This window comes from Rattus norvegicus, chromosome 2 (genome assembly GCF_036323735.1).
Source record: "Rattus norvegicus strain BN/NHsdMcwi chromosome 2, GRCr8, whole genome shotgun sequence".
NCBI lineage: Eukaryota > Metazoa > Chordata > Mammalia > Rodentia > Muridae > Rattus > Rattus norvegicus.
The window spans coordinates 23,962,706-23,980,846 of NC_086020.1; the positions used below are offsets into that span (position 1 = coordinate 23,962,706).

The window sequence follows — 18,141 nt, forward strand, 5'->3', positions numbered from 1 at the left end:
TCTCCACGAGAAAACATTTCAATATTCTTTATGAAAAATGATTCCATATTTTAATGTGCCTAAACAAATACCAAATGAATTCTAGACTAAAAGGAACTAAGAAACCAATTCTATACAAGACAGAACGAGAGGTTTGGAATACATTTCCACATAAAACAAATGACCCCTCTGGTTTTCTTTATCAGTCACAAATGAAGGGTGTCTTAAAATTCTAAAAATAGAACCAGGAGTGCCAGTTGTGCACGTATGTTTTAGGAACTAAAATGGCCATGCAGAAATGCATGCAGGAAGCACACTAATGTCATTATAGCATAATTGGACTTGCACGAACAATCACTGTGCCGTGCTGTGAGGGGAGCTGTTGGCACGTGCAGAGCGCAGAGCCAGCGTGAGCTCATCAGCCAGCCTCGGCGAGACCCACTTCCAGCTAGAAGCAGCCATGTTGAAACACCTCACATCCCTGATGCTGACAGGCTAAAGGGCTTGTTTTGTCTCTCGAAACTCATCTCTGGTGATTAACTGCTTACAGTGAATACTGATCATGTGAGAGAACAGTACTGAAGAACCAGAACCTCTGTCCTGTGTCCTCTCCCTGCCGCCGTGGTTCATCTCTGAATCTAGATGATGCTAGGTAGGGCGACTGCTAACTAGAATCCAGGAAAGCATTCCCCCACCCACCCCCCACTTTTAGTAGAGAGGACAGCGTGCAGGCAAGAAATCCTTTTTAACCTCTGGACTCCAAATCAAATATAATTACAATAAAGCAAATGTTTAAAGGTTAGTAATAATCATATGGATGAGTCTGCAGCAAGAGTTCGAGAGTTAGTAAACTATTGGTGTCCTCAGTCCTCAAGTCCCAGGTTAAAAATTAACCCGAAATTGTCAGTTCTTAGGAACTGCACCTCAGATTAAAAATCTTCTCACCGGGGAGTCTCTAAGAATTTGCTCTTGTTTTAAATCGTAAGTGCTTGTTAAACTGCCAGCCCCGCAAAACTGGAGACCATTAAACAATATAAAGCGGCGAGTGATTAAACCCACCAAACACACGCTCAAAGCAGCTTAAGCTACTTTTTAATTAAAAATAAAATATCATTGGCGAAATTCAGATGGCTTAGCTATCCGGAAGTTTGTAGTCTGCAAAGGCAGTGTTGCCGAGAAAGGCGTGCACAGAAAGAGACACAAGGTAAGAGGTGGGCTGGATGGAGCTCCGAGTGCAAGGTACCCTGAAGCTGACCTGATTTAGCCAGCGGCCTCCCTGATCTCCCCAAGCTGCAGTGTGAGGACACCATGTGGCTGCCACTAAATAAACTTCACTAGCAGAGGCCTCCAAGGAGACAAGGTGTCCACCTTCTTGGCAGGAGAATGAGTTAAATAACAGCACAGCGAGACACTGAGGCATTTGAGATGTGAAGATGGCTAACGGAGGTGTTACTGCTAGTCTTAAGTATGCTTTAGGCCAACCAATAAACAGCTCTTGAAATAACCATAAGCTCTTGGTGAAAGAAGCCCAGGAACTTTTGAGTTAATGGCATTGCTTGAGACAGAAAGACATCTTTACTGCAAAAGTGAGAAGTAAATAAACATTGCAGCTTTAAGTTGTTCCTACTTGTTTAAAGTCAAGAACGGCCAGGTGGCTTAGTCACCTTCAGGCAAGAGGCCAGAAATGCGAAGATCAGATTTAAGGCTGGGATGATATCATTCACTGTGAAGTCTGTTCTTTCTGAAGCATGAGAAGTCTTACTGGTAAAACCTTACCTCACTCACAGCTTTTTATTTTTACCTCTATTTTCTTCCTCCCTCGGGAACGATTTTCCAAATGGGCTCCCTGTCTTATATGTAAATTTTATAAATTCGCTTTCTGTATTAGACATGGTCTTACCTAAAAAGCTTGCCCTAAAGTACAGAACGGGCACTTGGTAGCTACAGGAGTATAAGACATGATACTCCTGTCTAATCACTGCCGCCGCCGCAGGCCCCACGGCTTCAGAATCATCCACTGGTAGCTCCAAGTTCTCCTGAGGGGACAAAAAAGCAGAGACTAAGCCAATCCACGTTTGTCAATTAAAACAACAATAAAACAACAAACAACAACAACAACAACACCCGAGTGCAAAGGCAGAGAGGGAGAGATAAGCGCTTCTCCCTGCTGAGAGAACAGTTAAGTAAATTCAAGGCTAGGGGGTAAGAAAAAGGGAGTTACCCACACAAACACTTAACATTTGAGTCCTAGGTAAACAGTAAAACCAGAAAACATTAGCATCATTAAGTAATTCCAGATTGTTTGGGGGAACAAAGCAGCTCTCAGTAGAGAAACAAGAAGGGGGCTGGGGAGTGGGGTGGGGCACAGGTGGGGGCAGCACCGAGAACTTCTACAGCAGAACTCTGAAGCTTCCACTGTGCGATTTTTAGCAACAAGAGCTGTGAAAACTAAAATCCGTCCTAACAACTGAACACAGGCCATGGAATGCCCCTATAGGTTCTATTGCACTTGCCCAAAGATGACTCATTACAATGAACAATACCCAGTTCCATCCGGAATAAGTTATTTGGCAAGAGTCTGAGTTTGCTAGGTGTATTTCGGATCCCAAGTAATTCCGATTTTGTTATCTTGTGTATCTTTGGTACAGCTTAACAATAAATGTTGACTTAGGGTGTGGTCATCAGCATACTACAGTTAAACAAGGCTGTGTGAGCAGAGATGGCAACAGTCATTCCACTTCCCAAGTACTCCTTCTTCACTGACTAGTTCTTTCGTATCGTGCATGGGCAACTCTGAAGGATGTGTCTTTACATTTAGAAGCAACTGATAGGGCATGTTGAGTCAGGGTTGCCGGGTCCATCCGTGTGCACTTACTTATTTGTGCTGGAGAATTTCTCCTTTGAAATTAAATTAAATTAGTAGGAAGAATGAAGCAAGTGGGCTTGGCTCATTTCAGCTTCTCGTCAAAACAGCAACAGCAGCCACGAACAGTCAGAAAGAACTAGAGAAGAGATGGTGAACTTTATCAATATGAAATCCGGTTGCCTGTGGAGATAAGGCGGGAGGGAGCTGCTCTCTGGATCTGTTTCTCCTTCCCTAACTCCCTGCTCACAGTCAGCTCCCTAGGAGACACTACAGTAGACAAGTCACAATGGGAGGTATTTATACAACGGTTGTCACCCAACATCTGTAAACATATCAATTAAATACAAGGAATTAAATAATCAGCGAGAAATCATTCAACTAAATACTCCAGATACAATTAACGCAACAACAAAAGAGAGGCATTCTTTTTCTGTTTATTTAATTTTAGCCGCAGGTCTAGAGATCTGTTGCAATAAATTTTTAACCAAGTTCTTCCTCTTTGGTTCACAACTGGGTTATTTCACATTTATAATTTCTTTTGTTTCTCAACATAATAAAAGAATTGCAACCTGTCATGAGTTGGATCTTAAGTGTCCTCACAGGGTCATGCGTTAAAGGTTTGGTTGTCATAGATGGTACTCTTTACTAGAACCCTTAAAAGAGGTAGGCGTTCAACCATGTTTGTTGGGGATATAACTTGATACAGCTTTTTGTCGAGGACAGTTTGTCAGTATATCTTCAATTTAAAAATATATCTACTCGCTGATACAGTTAGTGGTTTCACTGTTGGAAATCTGAACCACAGGAAAACGAGAGTATGAGGACACAGAAGCTAGGATCTTCATTGCAGGAGAAATATTACATAATCAACCTAGAATATGTAACAATAAAGACATGTTTTTAAAAAATGCCAGCTATGAGGTAGTTCTGCAATGGTATATGGGAAGGCATGAAGACTGCAGACCATCTGTAAATGAGAATCTGAAGGGCCGCACCATATCAGAACATGGTTCAGGGCAGAGGGTGCAGAGGACAGAGAAGAGGTACATATGGGTGTGCCAACAGCTCTGGGAAAGAGAGGGAGGGTGCCCTTGCTTGGTCGACATGGTTACAAACTGAAGGAAAGAAGAACTGCATGTGACACTCTCCCTGCTCATCTACTAATTTTTTAATGACTCGGTGTATCAGTCGACTTTCCAACAGGACAGCATAGCTGAAGAAAACCATCTTACAAGAGGGAAGAAGTTATTTGCAGTTATTTGACCCCTAGTTTCAGTCCACAGTTGTGTGGCTCTGACAGGACACCATGGTGGAGTGTTCCGTGAGTCCCCCTCTTCCGTGTCTAATTACTACTGAGCTTTCATTGTGGCCGTTTGATGAGTTCTTGAATTGCAGTTTTTGCTTGAATTTCTGCCTTTCTTTAGTCTTCGCAAAGGCAAACGTCTACCTGTATGTCGATTGCTTTATTCTTTCATGAAGTGTTTGATATTTAGCTTGCTTGGATTTTTTGTAGAATTACTCTTCAGGTATTAGAATATACTCTTTGTATATTAGAAATAATAACTTAGCGATAAATATGTATGTCTACAACCTAGAAAAATATGTGAGATATATATATACATATATATATATATGTTTTCACACAGTTTTCTTGCAAACTATTAGTCCTTATTACAAAGCTTTTTAATATACAGTCAAATCTGCACATTTTGTGTGTGCAGCTTTTGAGTCCCATACCTTCAATGGAAAGCCTCTTACATAACCCAACTTATGTTCAGTAATCATAAATATATTAATTTTCTATAAAGATGAAAGTTGTTAAATTAACATTAGATAGTTAATTATCTAAACTTAACATTTTGCCTATATTTCAAGATTTTTTTTGAGACAGACACTGGCAATACAGCCCAGACTAGACTCTAACTCATGATCCCATTGTCTCTGCTTCCTAAGCAGGAAGATTATGAGCATGCGTCTCCGTGACAAGCTCCCAGAATCCTTTAGTGCATCCTTTTCTCTTTGACTTGAAGTATTTCCATGACTATAATTTAAGAGTGTGCAGGTATCTGTATGTTTATAATCTTTAGTTATTTATCATCTCAGACTATACCTTTTAGTTAGTGTGTGTGTGTGTGTGTGTGTGTGTGTGTGTGACATATTTTTCTAGGTTGTAGACATACATATTTATCTCTAAGTTACTATTTCTAATATAAAAAGAGTATATTCTAATACACGAAGATTAATTCTACAAAAAATGCAAGCAAACTAAATATCAAACACTTCACAAAAGAATAAACCAATCAATATACAGGTAGATGAGCGCACACACACACGTTATATGTGTAGGACAAGTGTCTTTCTCTATTGCCATCCACCTTATTATCTTGAGACAGGGTCTCGATAACCCTGAGTTGTCAGTGAATGTGTGGGCCTGCCTGCATCTATCCCCAAATGCTAAGTTTACAAGTAGCCACATGCCTGCGTTTGTGTGTGATGGAGTTTGGATCCTTGCACTTGTAAAGTAAGTGTCTGTGCCCACAGAGCCACCTCTCCGGCTCCATCACTGAGCAATTTTTCAGAAACATTCTGAGTCTAAGGAAATGAGCTCTTAATGGCTGCAGAAAACCATAGTGATGCATTATCTGAGACAGCCTTACCAGAGAAAGGAAAATTTTAAAAGAATATCCTGCAGCCTCATTCAAATTAAGAACTCAAGAATGTGTTGGGGGTAAGACACATTTCTGGTCCCACAAAGTTTAAGAAATAAGGGACAAGGAACAAACAGGCCTTGTGGAGAGCCCATTAAAAGCTTCCAGCCAATCGCTGTTCTCACTGGCAGCTACACGCACTCATACATACGAGAACATTGCATAGCCCCTGCACTCACATACACACACACACACACACACACACACACACACACACACACACACACACACACGGTCCAGTAAAACTGCGCATTTGGGTAAGAATGGTGTACTGTATCAGGGTCCACATTCCAGTTGTCATAGTTACCATAGTTTTACAAAAAATCACCACTGGGACAAAACACTGCATATGCATATGGGATCTGGCTGATGACTTAGTAATTACGGTTTCCAGGACCTGGAGGAGCTAGTCACAAATATGGCGGAGCGGTCATGCTATTAACAAGAACCCAATGTGTAGAATTTGTTTAAGATAATTAGGGCAGTGAGTAAGTCCAAGCGCAGGCGGGCATGACTAGTCACAAAGTAGTGGGTGTAGGGATTGCTTGACAGCTCCTAGCGTGTTCATTTGACTGCTCTATCAACTCTAGTGAACATTTAATCCTCCAAATAAAACTAAGGAAATTTTTTCTGACATTGTTACAGTAAACAGGCTCAGAGAATTAACGCTAAGAGGAACTTTAATCTTTGTTTCTCGCCCAATACTCTCAGCTGATGTATACAAACAAGGCCCAGAAATGCAGTTGGCATCAAGGGAGTCAGAAGCAAGGGCTGGCACTGCAGCCACATTTTGTTCTGCCTACAGTTCATCCTCAGAATTGGAACTTTCCCTTCTGGAGGGAGGAGGGGGGACTCAGAAGCATCAGTGAAAGAGGAGGCTCAGGAGCCGGACCAAAGCTACATGAGTCACAAGGCTCCTCTCCAGGTTATATTAGCAGTAAAGATAGCTGGAGGAGAGGAGTCTCCTCAGAGGACTAGGAGTAGGAAGGGTCTAGGGGAGTAAGTTCCAGGGATAAGGCATCTATAGGAAGCCAAGGTAAAGCGGGATTTCCACAGCGTCCGCTTCCGCTACCCGCGTGCTGCCCACGTGCCTGAAAGTAGTCCCAAACTGACGGTGTGGGACTCCACAGTCTCCAACACAGAGGTGCGGGCTCTCAGCTCTCTTGAGCCGCTTTTTATGGACTGGAAAGATGTTTGTTTGCTTCAGTTCGGGAAAAGTCACTCAGCCACTACAGTAAGCCACTTCTCAATTATTACTGCACTGGATTTTGGCTGATACTCAAAACATAATAGCATTTTTAGCTTAATGTTTTGCTTTTTTCATTAGGTAGTGTTTTAAATATTTGGATTTACTTAATTTGATATTAAGAGTTATTAGTAAAAGAACTCACAATACATTTATTTTCCTCGAGATGTTACTAATTCATTGAACGAGAAGAAACCTATGCTCAGAAAATTATATTCATTCATGGAGCTAAAAGATTAAGTAGTTACATTAATTATAGAAACCTTGATTTTATTGAATTCAATTAACAATAAGTTGACAGTGATCTCTCATTTAGTAAATCTGATATGAATTAAGCTTAACAACTAAATCCCATTAAGTAGGGATCTTGCTGAAGACACTTCATAGATATTTTATTGAAAGCAAATCCAAATAGAGTGTTGAGCTTTGGAAATGAGATCTGTATCTCTATTTATCCTACAGCGAGAAATAATTACAGGGAGAGAAGGTGCACTCCTATCGTGAGCCATCTCTGACTGTTACTGAGCACATATAAGAATGAGCTCTGTTCACAATGGTCCTCAAGGAAAAGACGGTCACCTCAGTCATCTTGGTCTCTCTTAGATTCAAACCGAGAGTCGGTGGCTCAAAATTCATGGCCAGGAGCCAAGGAGGGGGCAGTGGGCCAGAGCTAGTTCCAAGGCTGCTTTTGAGCTGTGTCCGCATGTACTCATCGAGGGCACCCAATTACTGTAGCAAGCTATGCTATGTAGTAAGCCATTTGCTGAGTGTCCTGAACCAACAGCCATGTGGCACTTACCGGGGTTTAGACTGATGAAGCCTTTTGCCCAATGAAAAGGCAGTTATTGAATAAGAAATGTTGTGATTATATTTGATATGAGTTATAAAAATAATCTGTGGGACTTTAAGTCACCGCTCTCGTGTTTTCCGTCCTCATCACCTTACCGTGCCGTAGTCTTTTTGCTATCTTAATGACTGGGATGATTTTTTTTTCTCATGAACTTTGTAGCTTTTAAGCTAGTCACGATCACACAAACCACTGAGAATGATGTCATTTTCTTAGAAATGCATCTGTTATATGTGGCACATAAGGGGAATGGTGTTCCATGCAACCCAGGTGGCACTGAACCCACAGGGGACATAGATGGTCCACAGAAGGCACCGTAGCTATGCCCTTCTTAACCAGCATTATTATCAGAGGAACGACTGATATAAAAGGGGAAAGGGAGTTGGCCACTTTGCTTATGTTTTATGTTGGCATCCTCATCACCAATGTACGTTGGATTCTCTCCAGTACAAAATTAAGCCCTTTTCTGTGCTGAAGGGCACGCGAGGCAGGAGGGAAGGACTCAGATACCTGGCAGAGTGCATCTGGCAGTTTTCTGCAGTTTATAGCTATCCCGGGCATGCAGTTCTCAGTCCCTGTTTTCTAAAAACCACAAAGGAGACAGCAACCCTGTTAGTGCCTGGAGCTGGGAAGCAAAAAGGCTGAGTACAGGGTAGACTGTGGAAGGGGCTGTCTATCAGAGTTCATCTCCTGTGGCGAGAAGAAATAGGGCTTCACAGTACCTTGCATGTTAAAGGCCATTAGTGCCTCCATCATACCATAGCGCTCACTTTCCTAGAAACAAAAACAAGAGAGCCCATTCAGCCTTTTTAAAAGGGTAGATTCTTTTCTTTCTCTCTCTTTTTTTAAAGATTCATTTATTTATTATATAGAAGTACACTGTAGCTATCATCAGACACACCAGAAGAGGGCATCAGATCTCATTACAGATGTTGTGAGTCACCATGTGGTTGTTGGGAGTTGAACTCAGGACCTCTGGAAGAGCATCAGTGCTCTTAACCACTGAGCCATCTCTCCAGATTATTTTCATTTATGATTTCTACCTATCTAAGTGTAAGGGAATTAGCAGGATGAGACTTCAAAAGTCTGGCATTCCTTGTATAAATAATGACTAACTAAAAGAACACGGAAGATTTTCAGGTATTTTACATATCAAAAGTCAGTGAGCCGAGTTTCTTCTCAGTTGTCTTTTCCACTCTACGTCAGAAAGCAGCAATGTTAGGATGTATGTGACATGATGATGTGTATGATGTCATTTGTTCCTTTGCTCTAGGAAGAATGTCCACAGCCACCCAACAACTAAGACACTGAGCAAAGACACAAAGTCTTTAGCCTCCGAGCCCAAGACTCTGCCTTTCTTCAAAGACATCAGATTCTTAAGAGAACCTGAAGGATAAACAGATGTGCTTCTGGGCTCCACACTCAAACTTTGAACTCAGTGATTCTAGGCTGAGATTTAACATCACTGCCTATTAGTGATGTTCCTGATGAATTTACTGTAGATGGTAATGAACAACTCCAGAAAGCCTTGTCTCATATGTTTACATATTAGTGTAATTGTGGCTTCAAAGAATGAATTGGGTAGTATTCCTTCTTTTCTATTTTGTGGAATAGTTTGAAGAGTATTGGTATTAGGTCTTCTTTGAAGGTCTGATAGAATTCTGCATTAAACCAATATGGTCTTGGGCTTTTCTTGGTTGGGAGACTTTTAATGACCACTTCAATTTCTTTAGGGGTTATAGGACTGTTTAGATGGTTTATCTGATTGTTATTTAACTTTGGTACCTGGTATCTGTCTAGAAAATTGTCCATTTCATCCAGATTTTCCAGAAATGTTGAGTATAGGTTTTTGTAGTAGAGTCTGATAATTTTTTGAATTTCCTCAGTTTCTGTTGTTATGTCTCCCATTTCATTTCTGATTTTGTTAATTTGGGTACTGTCTCTGTGCCCTCTGGTTAGTATGGCTAAGGGTTTATCTATCTTGTTGATGTTCTCAAAGAATCAGCTCCTGGTTTTGTGGATCTTCTGTATAGTCCTTTTTGTTTCTACTTGGTTGATTTCAATCCTGAGTTTGATTATTTCCTGTTGTCTACTCCTCCTGGGTGTATTTGCTTCTTTTTGTTCTAGAGCTTTCAGGTGTGCTGTCAAGCTGCTAGTGTACGTTCTCTCTAGTTTCTTTTTGGAGGCACTCAGAGCTATGAGTTTTCCTCTTAGCACTTTCATTGTATCCTAAAAGTTGGGTATGTTGTGCCTTCATTTTCGTTAAATTCTAAGAAGTCTTTAATTTCTTTCTTTATTTCTTTCTTGACCAAGTCATCACTGAGTAGAGCATTGTTCAGCTTCCATGTGTATGTGGGCTTTCTGTTGTTTTTGTTTTTATTGAAGACCAGCCTTAGTCCGTGGTGATCTGATAGGATACATGAAATTATTTCAATTTTCCTGTATCTGTTGAGGCCTGTTTTTGACCAATTATATGATCAATTTTGGAGAAGGTACCATAAGGTTCTGAGAAGAAGGTATATTCTTTTGTTTTAGGATGAAATGTATAGATATCTGTTAAATCCATTTAGTTCATAACTTCTGTTAGTTTCACTGTGTCTCTGTTTAGTTTCTGTTTCCATGATCTGTCCATTGATGAGAGTGGGGTGTGTGATTCTTGTATGTGTGATGCTTTGAGCTTTAGTAGAGCTCTCAGCTCTTTCTCTAACACCATGTTTGCCAGTATGCCTGCATGCTTCCTACCATGACAATGAACTACAAGCCAGACCAATCAAATGCTTTCCTTTATAAGGGATGCTGTGGTCATGGGGTTTCTTCACAGCAATTGAAGACTGACAAAGATAGTCCCCTTATTCAATGGATATTAAATAGGATAGTGTATAAAACTGCCTGGCATGTAGAAAGTTTACTATTAACTCATTCATTCATCAACAAATGTTTCAGAGTGTCTCTGTGTTCCAAATCAAGGGTCACAAAACCCTTATCTTAAAGACTGATAGTAAAACTTCAGGCTTTGTACAGTCTATAAAAATGCTCAAAGCATGAAAGAAGCTTAGAAATATGCAAATTAGTGAATTTGACTTTGTTCCAACTAACCATTATTTATGGACACTAATATTTAAGTTTCACATAATTTTAATGAGGCAAGAAATACTGTTTGATTTTTATACCATGTGTTTTTATAGCTTGTGGGATATATAGAAATAGGCAGTATGGAGGAGACTGTGTCTCCTAAAACTGACAGGGAAGCTTCATTCATGATATCATAAAAAAGTGACTGCCTAAACACGTCCTGGTCAATAATATGAGTAGACATGCTAAATTGGAAGAGGGAAATCTCACCGGATTCTACCCCTTAAGCAAAGAATCACGGGCTTTTAATTACTATTGTGCCTAGTGATGAGCCCCCTAACCAGTTATCTAATACCAAGTGGTCAGCCCTGACGTCATACACAGTCAAGCAAAACCAAGCAGACTTAGGAGGTTTCTATTTATATATTTATATATACATAAATTTATAACAATGATAATTGAAGAAAAAGAAAAAAGAGGCCGTTAATGGGAGATGGTGTGAAAGGGGATGAAATGGGAGGGGCTGGAAAGGAAAAAGGGAGATAATGATATTTTAGGAGAGCTGGGCAAAGCAGGAGAGCTGGTAGGCTGAACAAGTCACCTATCACTCAGGCCCAGATCCAGGACTTTGAGTTGGCCCATCCCAACATCTACCCCATCTATGAACTGCTGGAGTGCATGATGGGGCAGGTTCTGTGGCTCCAGAGCTGCAGGATCTCTATGACACAGGGCAACAACAGGATCTGAGAGAAGTCTCTGTGAGGATCCAGTAGTGATAGAGTAGCAGAAGCCAGAGGCCTCAAACCAGACCAGTGACTCATTGCAATGAACATTTGCAAGTAAAACTGTTCAGGCAGAAGGGTATATGACACACTGTGACACAGCACAGCTTCCACGGTGAGATCTTTCTTTGCTTGTTTACTTTATTTTTGTCTTTTGGCAGGAAGGTTGCAACAGTGGAGGGCAGAAATGGAGGGATGAGGAGATGAATGGGATTGTGGTGCACGATGTAAAATTCACAAGAAATCAATAAAACATTAGAAAAAAAATAGCAGGCAGCAGACCACGTTTGCCCGCTCCTAGGGTCTAGGAACCAGAAAAGACAGGAACAATATTCTGTTCTGCACTGCAGATATACAAATAATGATCAAATGACCTCACAAATACTGTAAAATGACAATTTCAAGAGATGCAATTAGAGAAAGCCTTCCTCATTTTCAGAGTCTATACAAGCTCACCTGTTCTATAAATTTGTTTTTTTGAGAATATGTTTTCTCCAGGTCTTCCATATAAACTGAGTTTTCTGTAGCGACTGGCCTCTGTATATCATAATCACCCTGCTCCAGTGTTTCTTTCAGTGATCTCACAACTTGTCCTGGCAGATTTTTAGCAACTGTTTTTGTGTAAAAGCATTGAATTGTTATCACTGAGGATCACTCACTGGTCATCTGGAATCTTCTGAACTTCTCTTGCTGCAGTCTACTATAAGGCCTTTGGCTACACTCTGTTCTGCTCCTGTGTCTTTCTGCTACTAGCAACAATTTCTTTCTCATCTTTAACACATACCTATATCGATCTGTTTATAGATAGATATGCAAACATGCAAGCCCAGGTGACCCCAAGGTAACAGTGAGACTGGAACACATGTGAACAGGTATGTCCAGGCTGCCAAGTGGCAGCCACGGGACATGGCAGGTATGAGACCAACATGAGCCACCACTTGGATACCCTGGACCATGCCAGTAATATGGACCTGCATATTGTGCCATGTGGTGGTGCTGGGACATGGATGTATGTGAATAGGCATGTCCTCTCTGTGTGAACAAGGTTAGTCTTCATGCTCTGGGTGCTTTTCAGTAAGTTACTAGCCAGTAATTGACACCACTACCTCTAAGTGTGATACACATGTGAGGTGAAGTTAAGTCATTAGTAGTAAATTTAAGTTTATGTTTGAAAAGACAATTTCAAACTTGAGCAGGCTAATTTTGAAAACTCTGTTCAGACTTTGTTTATCTACTACACCTTGGTTTTCCTCTAAGGTTTCTTTGGAGAAATCATTTGAAGCCCCGAGCCTGAGAAACAGCAGCTGCACTAATTGAACACAGATGAACAGGGGACTGTCCTGCTGAGGCCATTGGCTAGGTACACTGCACTGAGCTATAAACACGGAAATGATCTGGACCTCCTGCTAGTGTCTGGGCCTTGGTTCATTTTAGGATGTTTTGGTAAGACATGGCACCTTATTCTCTGACAAGTGAGTGGACACACTAACACAGATCTGTATTTAAATATCAGTAATGCAAACTCAAGAGTAGTTATTGTGTTATTCCCGAAATCTCATCCCAATGGCATGTTCTGAAAGCTCACTGGTACCCAGACCCTTGGAGAGCAAAGTTAGAAGATGGCAGAACTGATCTTTGGCCTCATCCCCTTGATTCTCGTGACCTTGTTCTCCTCTTCCAGCCCTCTTGTCTGATCCCAATACCAAGGAGCTGGACAAAGTCACCCACAGTAAATGCCGCGGCCTGTGCATATTAACGCTGCCAAGAATCTTTACCTTTTAAACGAAAGTTTCCTGAACACAGATGTCTTCATAAATACCACCCATATAGTCTGAGTGGCAGAGACTGCAGGGCGGTGACGGTGGCTTCCCTGGAACCCTTTGGAATATGCCTTGTGGGTGTCTGCCCACTACACTGAGGAGAGGTGAGCCCCGGAATGACTGCACAAAGGGGGACATGGGCATCACCGGTGCCTTCTAAAATGCAGAACTTACTTCTGGAAGGAGCTGTGTTTGTCTACAGGTGCTGGACCCCATGTGCCCCTGTCATCACGTCAGGACTCACCACCGCCTGTTCTCCTCACATTGCTAACGAGAAGTCAACATCCAACACGGGTTTCCAAAGAAGAAAAGAAAAGAAGTTTAAGCTCAGAATACTGAATCAATGTCTTTTTCTGGTTCCTGATAATGACAAAGAATGACTTGCATAGTAAAAAAAATGCTAATTTTATTAAAATGCTATCAGTTGTGGCTTTTAAACTAACTTCTAGCAGTCTAAAATATTATAGGAGTGGTTTCATATATCAGCTCTAACATCTTTGGGGTCATTTGTGTACACAGTTGCCATATTTATAAAAAAAAAAAAAACCAGAAAATCCAGAACTGACTTGTTTTCTAAATGACTTGAGAAGTTGTCATTAAGAAGCATCTGCCACTTTACTGCATTCGCGTAAAGCATTCTTGTGCCTCTATAATGGACTACAGAGCAGGCGTTTTAAAGCAGTACACACACAGCAATGCGTGTCATAAAAAGATAAAGAGCTATAACATAATTAATGATCTCCGCTCCTCTATAATGCATTTTATTTTAATAGGTGAAGTTCTTCTTTACAATCAACATGACAGGAGTCTAAAAATGCAAAGAGAAAGTCTCTCCAGACCAAATGCCCACATCCCCATGGACATCTGTAGGGAATCAATTATTTTGTGTGTGCATTAAATGTCAAACCAAGAAAAGATTCTTTTACTGTGAATGTGAGGCAAATATCTTAAGTCATGATCAGCTTAAGAAAAAATAAACCTTAGCCAAGACATTCACTTGGCAGTGGCCTTGAGCACAGGAAGCGGAAGCAGAACCTTTAGTAACAGGAAGGCTGCTGCATTTCCAAACATTCACAGGGGCAGTCAGAAACCAGGAAGGCGCTCCTAGTACTCAATAGTAGACCCTTTAATAGGCGAAAGTTTAACACAGGAACAGTGGCTAACAACCACACGAACGTCTGAGAAAAACAAAAAACAAAACCCTACACTGAAGATCCATGTTCTGTGGGGGGTCCCCGTCTTAGCATGAGTTACTACAAGAAGCAGACCTTGAGATGAGGCTTCGAATGTCAGTCATCTATTTGAAAGTGATTTCAGGAGCATCAGTAAGAGAGTAGGGTTATGAGGGCATGAAATAGGCAGGGAAGGCAATCAGCACCTCGTATAGATCACTTGCTAAGCAAAAGTGATCCTATTGGGACCCTCTGAGAGACTAAAGAATGTGCCTCAGACTTTCCTACCTGAGCTGTTACAAGTCACTTATTAGAATCAGTTAGAATCTATTTATTAAATCTCACTACTTCCTGGTGGTGAGTGACTTTGGGGTGTTAGCTCCTAAAATCACAGCGCTATATCACCCTGGAGCGGAGTTTGCTCTAGCTATGCTAGAACACCCTTGGGCAAAGCCCCAGGAGTACCGCCATTGAATGGTATACACCAGACATGGAGATGGGAATGGGTCTAGAAACCACCACCAATAAACAGTACAGCAGTCAGGCAACAGTTCCCAGTCTTTTATCCAAAACTATGATCTCTACTGTGATTTGAAAAATGTAGGAAATAAACAAGTAAGTCTAGACAAAGAATGATTTGGTGGTCAATACTTACTGGAGGCTTTCCATAATATTTACCTATTCTAGTTTGTATGAATAGAATTTCACTAAAGAAATATTAATGTTGGAGCATGGGGTGTAGCCGAGACACCACTAAGAATTCGATGTAACACAGAATTTACCTTTATTTTATGAAATTATATAATTTTATAAACTAAATAATATACAATTTTATTATTTATTGCCTATCTAAAATTCTCCATATTCTGAATCCCTACCAGGGCATGAAAATTGGACATGTATTTTTTTGATGTCCTCTATCTCCCTGCCGAATTTGTCTTAAAAATAAGTAAATATTTTAGGAAGAAGCATATTAACTCCATTGGACAAAGGACAGCTACCACTTTAAGAAATCCAGGGGAACAAGAAAAAGAGCTGACAGGAGAGGGGTGGCAAAATTGAAAGAGTTAAGCGGTAGGAACATTTCCTGTGACCGAGATGACTGGAGCCTTTCCTTCATCCCAGTCTATCACAGTGAACAATATTAACACTCCTATATGAAGAATTAGAAATCTACACTTTCCTTGAGCACAGGAAGCGGAAGCAGAACCTTTAGTAACGGGAAGGCTGCTGCATTTGCAAACATTCACAGGGGCAGTCAGAAACCAGGAAGGCGCTCCTAGTACTCAATAGTAGACCCTTTAATAGGCGAAAGTTTAACACAGGAACAGTGGCTAACAACCACACGAACGTCTGAGAAAAACAAAAAACAAAACCCTACACTGAAGATTAATACTCTGTATTAATAAATGTCTTATACATTAAAATTTCAATTCATTTAACTTCATGTCAGCTTCTCCACCTCAGAGGCTTCAGAAACTCAAGCCAATTATCTAAATTATTAGTTATAAATATGTATTCATTTAGTAATACTTGTACATACAGCATATCCTAGGACGACATGCTGATTAGATTTTTTTAAATGCAAAAAAAAGTTGCCAATTGTTATATCACAAGTGAACAATTCAGTATGGTACGAGAATGATGTAAATCACATCTCAGGTGACTACAGGCATAGATACTGTGACAAGAGCTATACGAACTTTGGACATGTTCAGGTAATCACAGATGAAGACCTCAGTTTAAAAGATGGCAGTTAGCCTACATAATGAATGGTTCTAATAAGGAGAAATGAGGCACGGGCTAATCTGGGTAGATGTCATGGGGAGAAGGATCCAATAAACAAGATACCAAAGCCTTAGACAACTTAGAAAATTACACGATTTGTATGAAATGTCGTACAGCATCTGAAATAGGACTGATTACTACCTTAATAACAGAAAAGAGGAAAAAGTACAAGAAAACAATAAATCAATCTTCTTCATGAATATTGATATGAAATCCTTAATAAAATTCCAGAAAGTTAAATTTAATAATATATAGTATTAAAAATGACCAAATAAGATGCATTACAAGAATGCAAAGATAGTTCAACACTCAAAATTCAACCAATTTAGTTTGCCATAGTAACCAAGTAAGAGAGAAAAGCCATAAAGCTTTTCTACTGATGCAGGGAAAAAGCATTGAAAGTTAAATTTGTGATTAAAAACTTTCACCAACCTGGGAACAAAAATGATGTTCCTCACCTAAGTGTGCCTCACCTAAAATTCAGTTAAAAGTGCCACTAGGGGGGCTGGAGGGATTGCTAAGCAGGTAAGAGAGCTTGCTATGCAAATAGGAGGACTTGAGTTCAGACCCCACACTCGCATAAAAGCTAACTAAGCCTGGGCGCATGTGTCTGTAATGCCAGCATTTGGGGTCAGAGACAGGTAGATCCTGAGAGCTCATTAGCTACCTGGCCTCACCAAAAAACTTCAGTTTTAGCGGGAGACCCTGTTTCAAAGGAACAAAGGGATGGAAGGATTCACTTGATATCTTCCTCTGGTTTCTGTACACAAGTGCATGGGCATGTGCACCTCTGTGTACGCATACATATGTGTAAACAATTCACACGCATGGACACACATAAACATACATAAACACAACCCCAAGGGTTTTTCTTTTTTAAGGATAGAAACAAATCCTATCAGGGACAGCACTATTTCTGCCCCACTCCCCCAGGGACATCACTCTTAAGATGAAACACCGAATACTCCTTTCTAGATGTAGAGACTGTCCACACCATCACTACTTCTTTGCAACATTGCCTGGGGGCCGCTGCAATAAGATAAAGGGAGGGGAAGAGGAATGAGAGCAGGAGACGGAGGGAGGCAAGAAAGAAACACTCACTAGAGAAATGGAAGGAGGGAGGAAAGAAGGGAAGAAAGAAGAAAGGGAGGGAAGGGGGAGAGGGGAGGTGTGAAGGATGGCAGGAGATGGAAAATGAAAAGGCAAACTATTTCTAGAAGATATCCCAGTTATGTGAAAGTCATATGATTCTCCAGAGTACCTACCTAAACACACAGTTGTTTTGCAAGGTTCCAGAATTCAATATTAATAGACAGAAGTCAAGTGTAGTTTTATGTGTAACAGCAAGTAATTAAAAGATGAACAATTCAGAAATCCCATTGAAAATAGCACTCAAATCATCAACCACTTAAGACTGGGTCTAACAAAAGACCTGCATGGCTCTGCACTGCTGTATAGAAGGTAATGCTAAAAGAATTCTCTTAGGGCCTACATAATCTGAGAAATATGTCATGGACTACACATGTCAGAAGAATCTGTATTGTTAAGACATAAAATGCTCTGAAATTGATCGAGAAGAGTCAGTGCAGTTCCAAATGAAGCCCAGCAGGCGAGTGGGAGGCAGTGTACACTCCAATCTACATTTCATTATGCACAGATTTGACAACACAGATACAAATGCCAAGTTGAAATCATAAATTTCTTATACTAGAACCCGGAGGTGTGAGGGTGTGGTTCAGTAGTGGAAACTACCCACCACGTGGAGATGTGAGGCTGTAACAGAAAAACTGTACCTATCATGTGCAAGGTCCTAGGTTTGGATCCTCAATCCTTTCATCCCCCAACACAGGAGAAACAGACA

At 40.7% G+C, this 18,141-nt stretch overlaps 1 protein-coding gene and 1 long non-coding RNA gene across 16 annotated transcripts in view; one reads left to right on the plus strand and one right to left on the minus strand.

Moving 5' to 3' along the window:
- Atg10 (autophagy related 10) overlaps positions 1–18,141 on the minus strand; it is a 289,765-nt gene that overhangs the window by 119,011 nt on the left and 152,613 nt on the right. For 8 of the 12 annotated variants that reach the window (XM_063282566.1, XM_063282567.1, XM_039103148.2 and 5 more), the window contains one exon: positions 1,880–2,015. The exons of 2 other annotated variants lie outside the window; for them this stretch is intronic. In XM_063282566.1, the coding sequence (XP_063138636.1) occupies positions 1,880–2,015 (136 nt within the window). Of the gene's footprint in view, positions 1–1,879; positions 2,016–8,368; positions 8,421–18,141 lie in introns of those variants that run through there. 2 more of the 12 variants (XM_063282570.1, XM_063282571.1) reach the window with 2 other exon arrangements.
- On the plus strand, positions 6,653–13,762 carry LOC120100664 (uncharacterized). 4 transcript variants are annotated; one of them, XR_005500496.2, is made up of 3 exons: positions 6,653–6,787; positions 12,758–12,943; positions 13,182–13,762. It is a non-coding gene; the product is annotated as an uncharacterized LOC120100664 (long non-coding RNA). The 4 variants fall into 4 exon arrangements; XR_005500498.2 differs by lacking the exon at positions 12,758–12,943 and having other exon boundaries at positions 13,182–13,424; positions 13,504–13,762; XR_005500499.2 differs by lacking the exon at positions 12,758–12,943 and having other exon boundaries at positions 13,182–13,424; positions 13,523–13,762.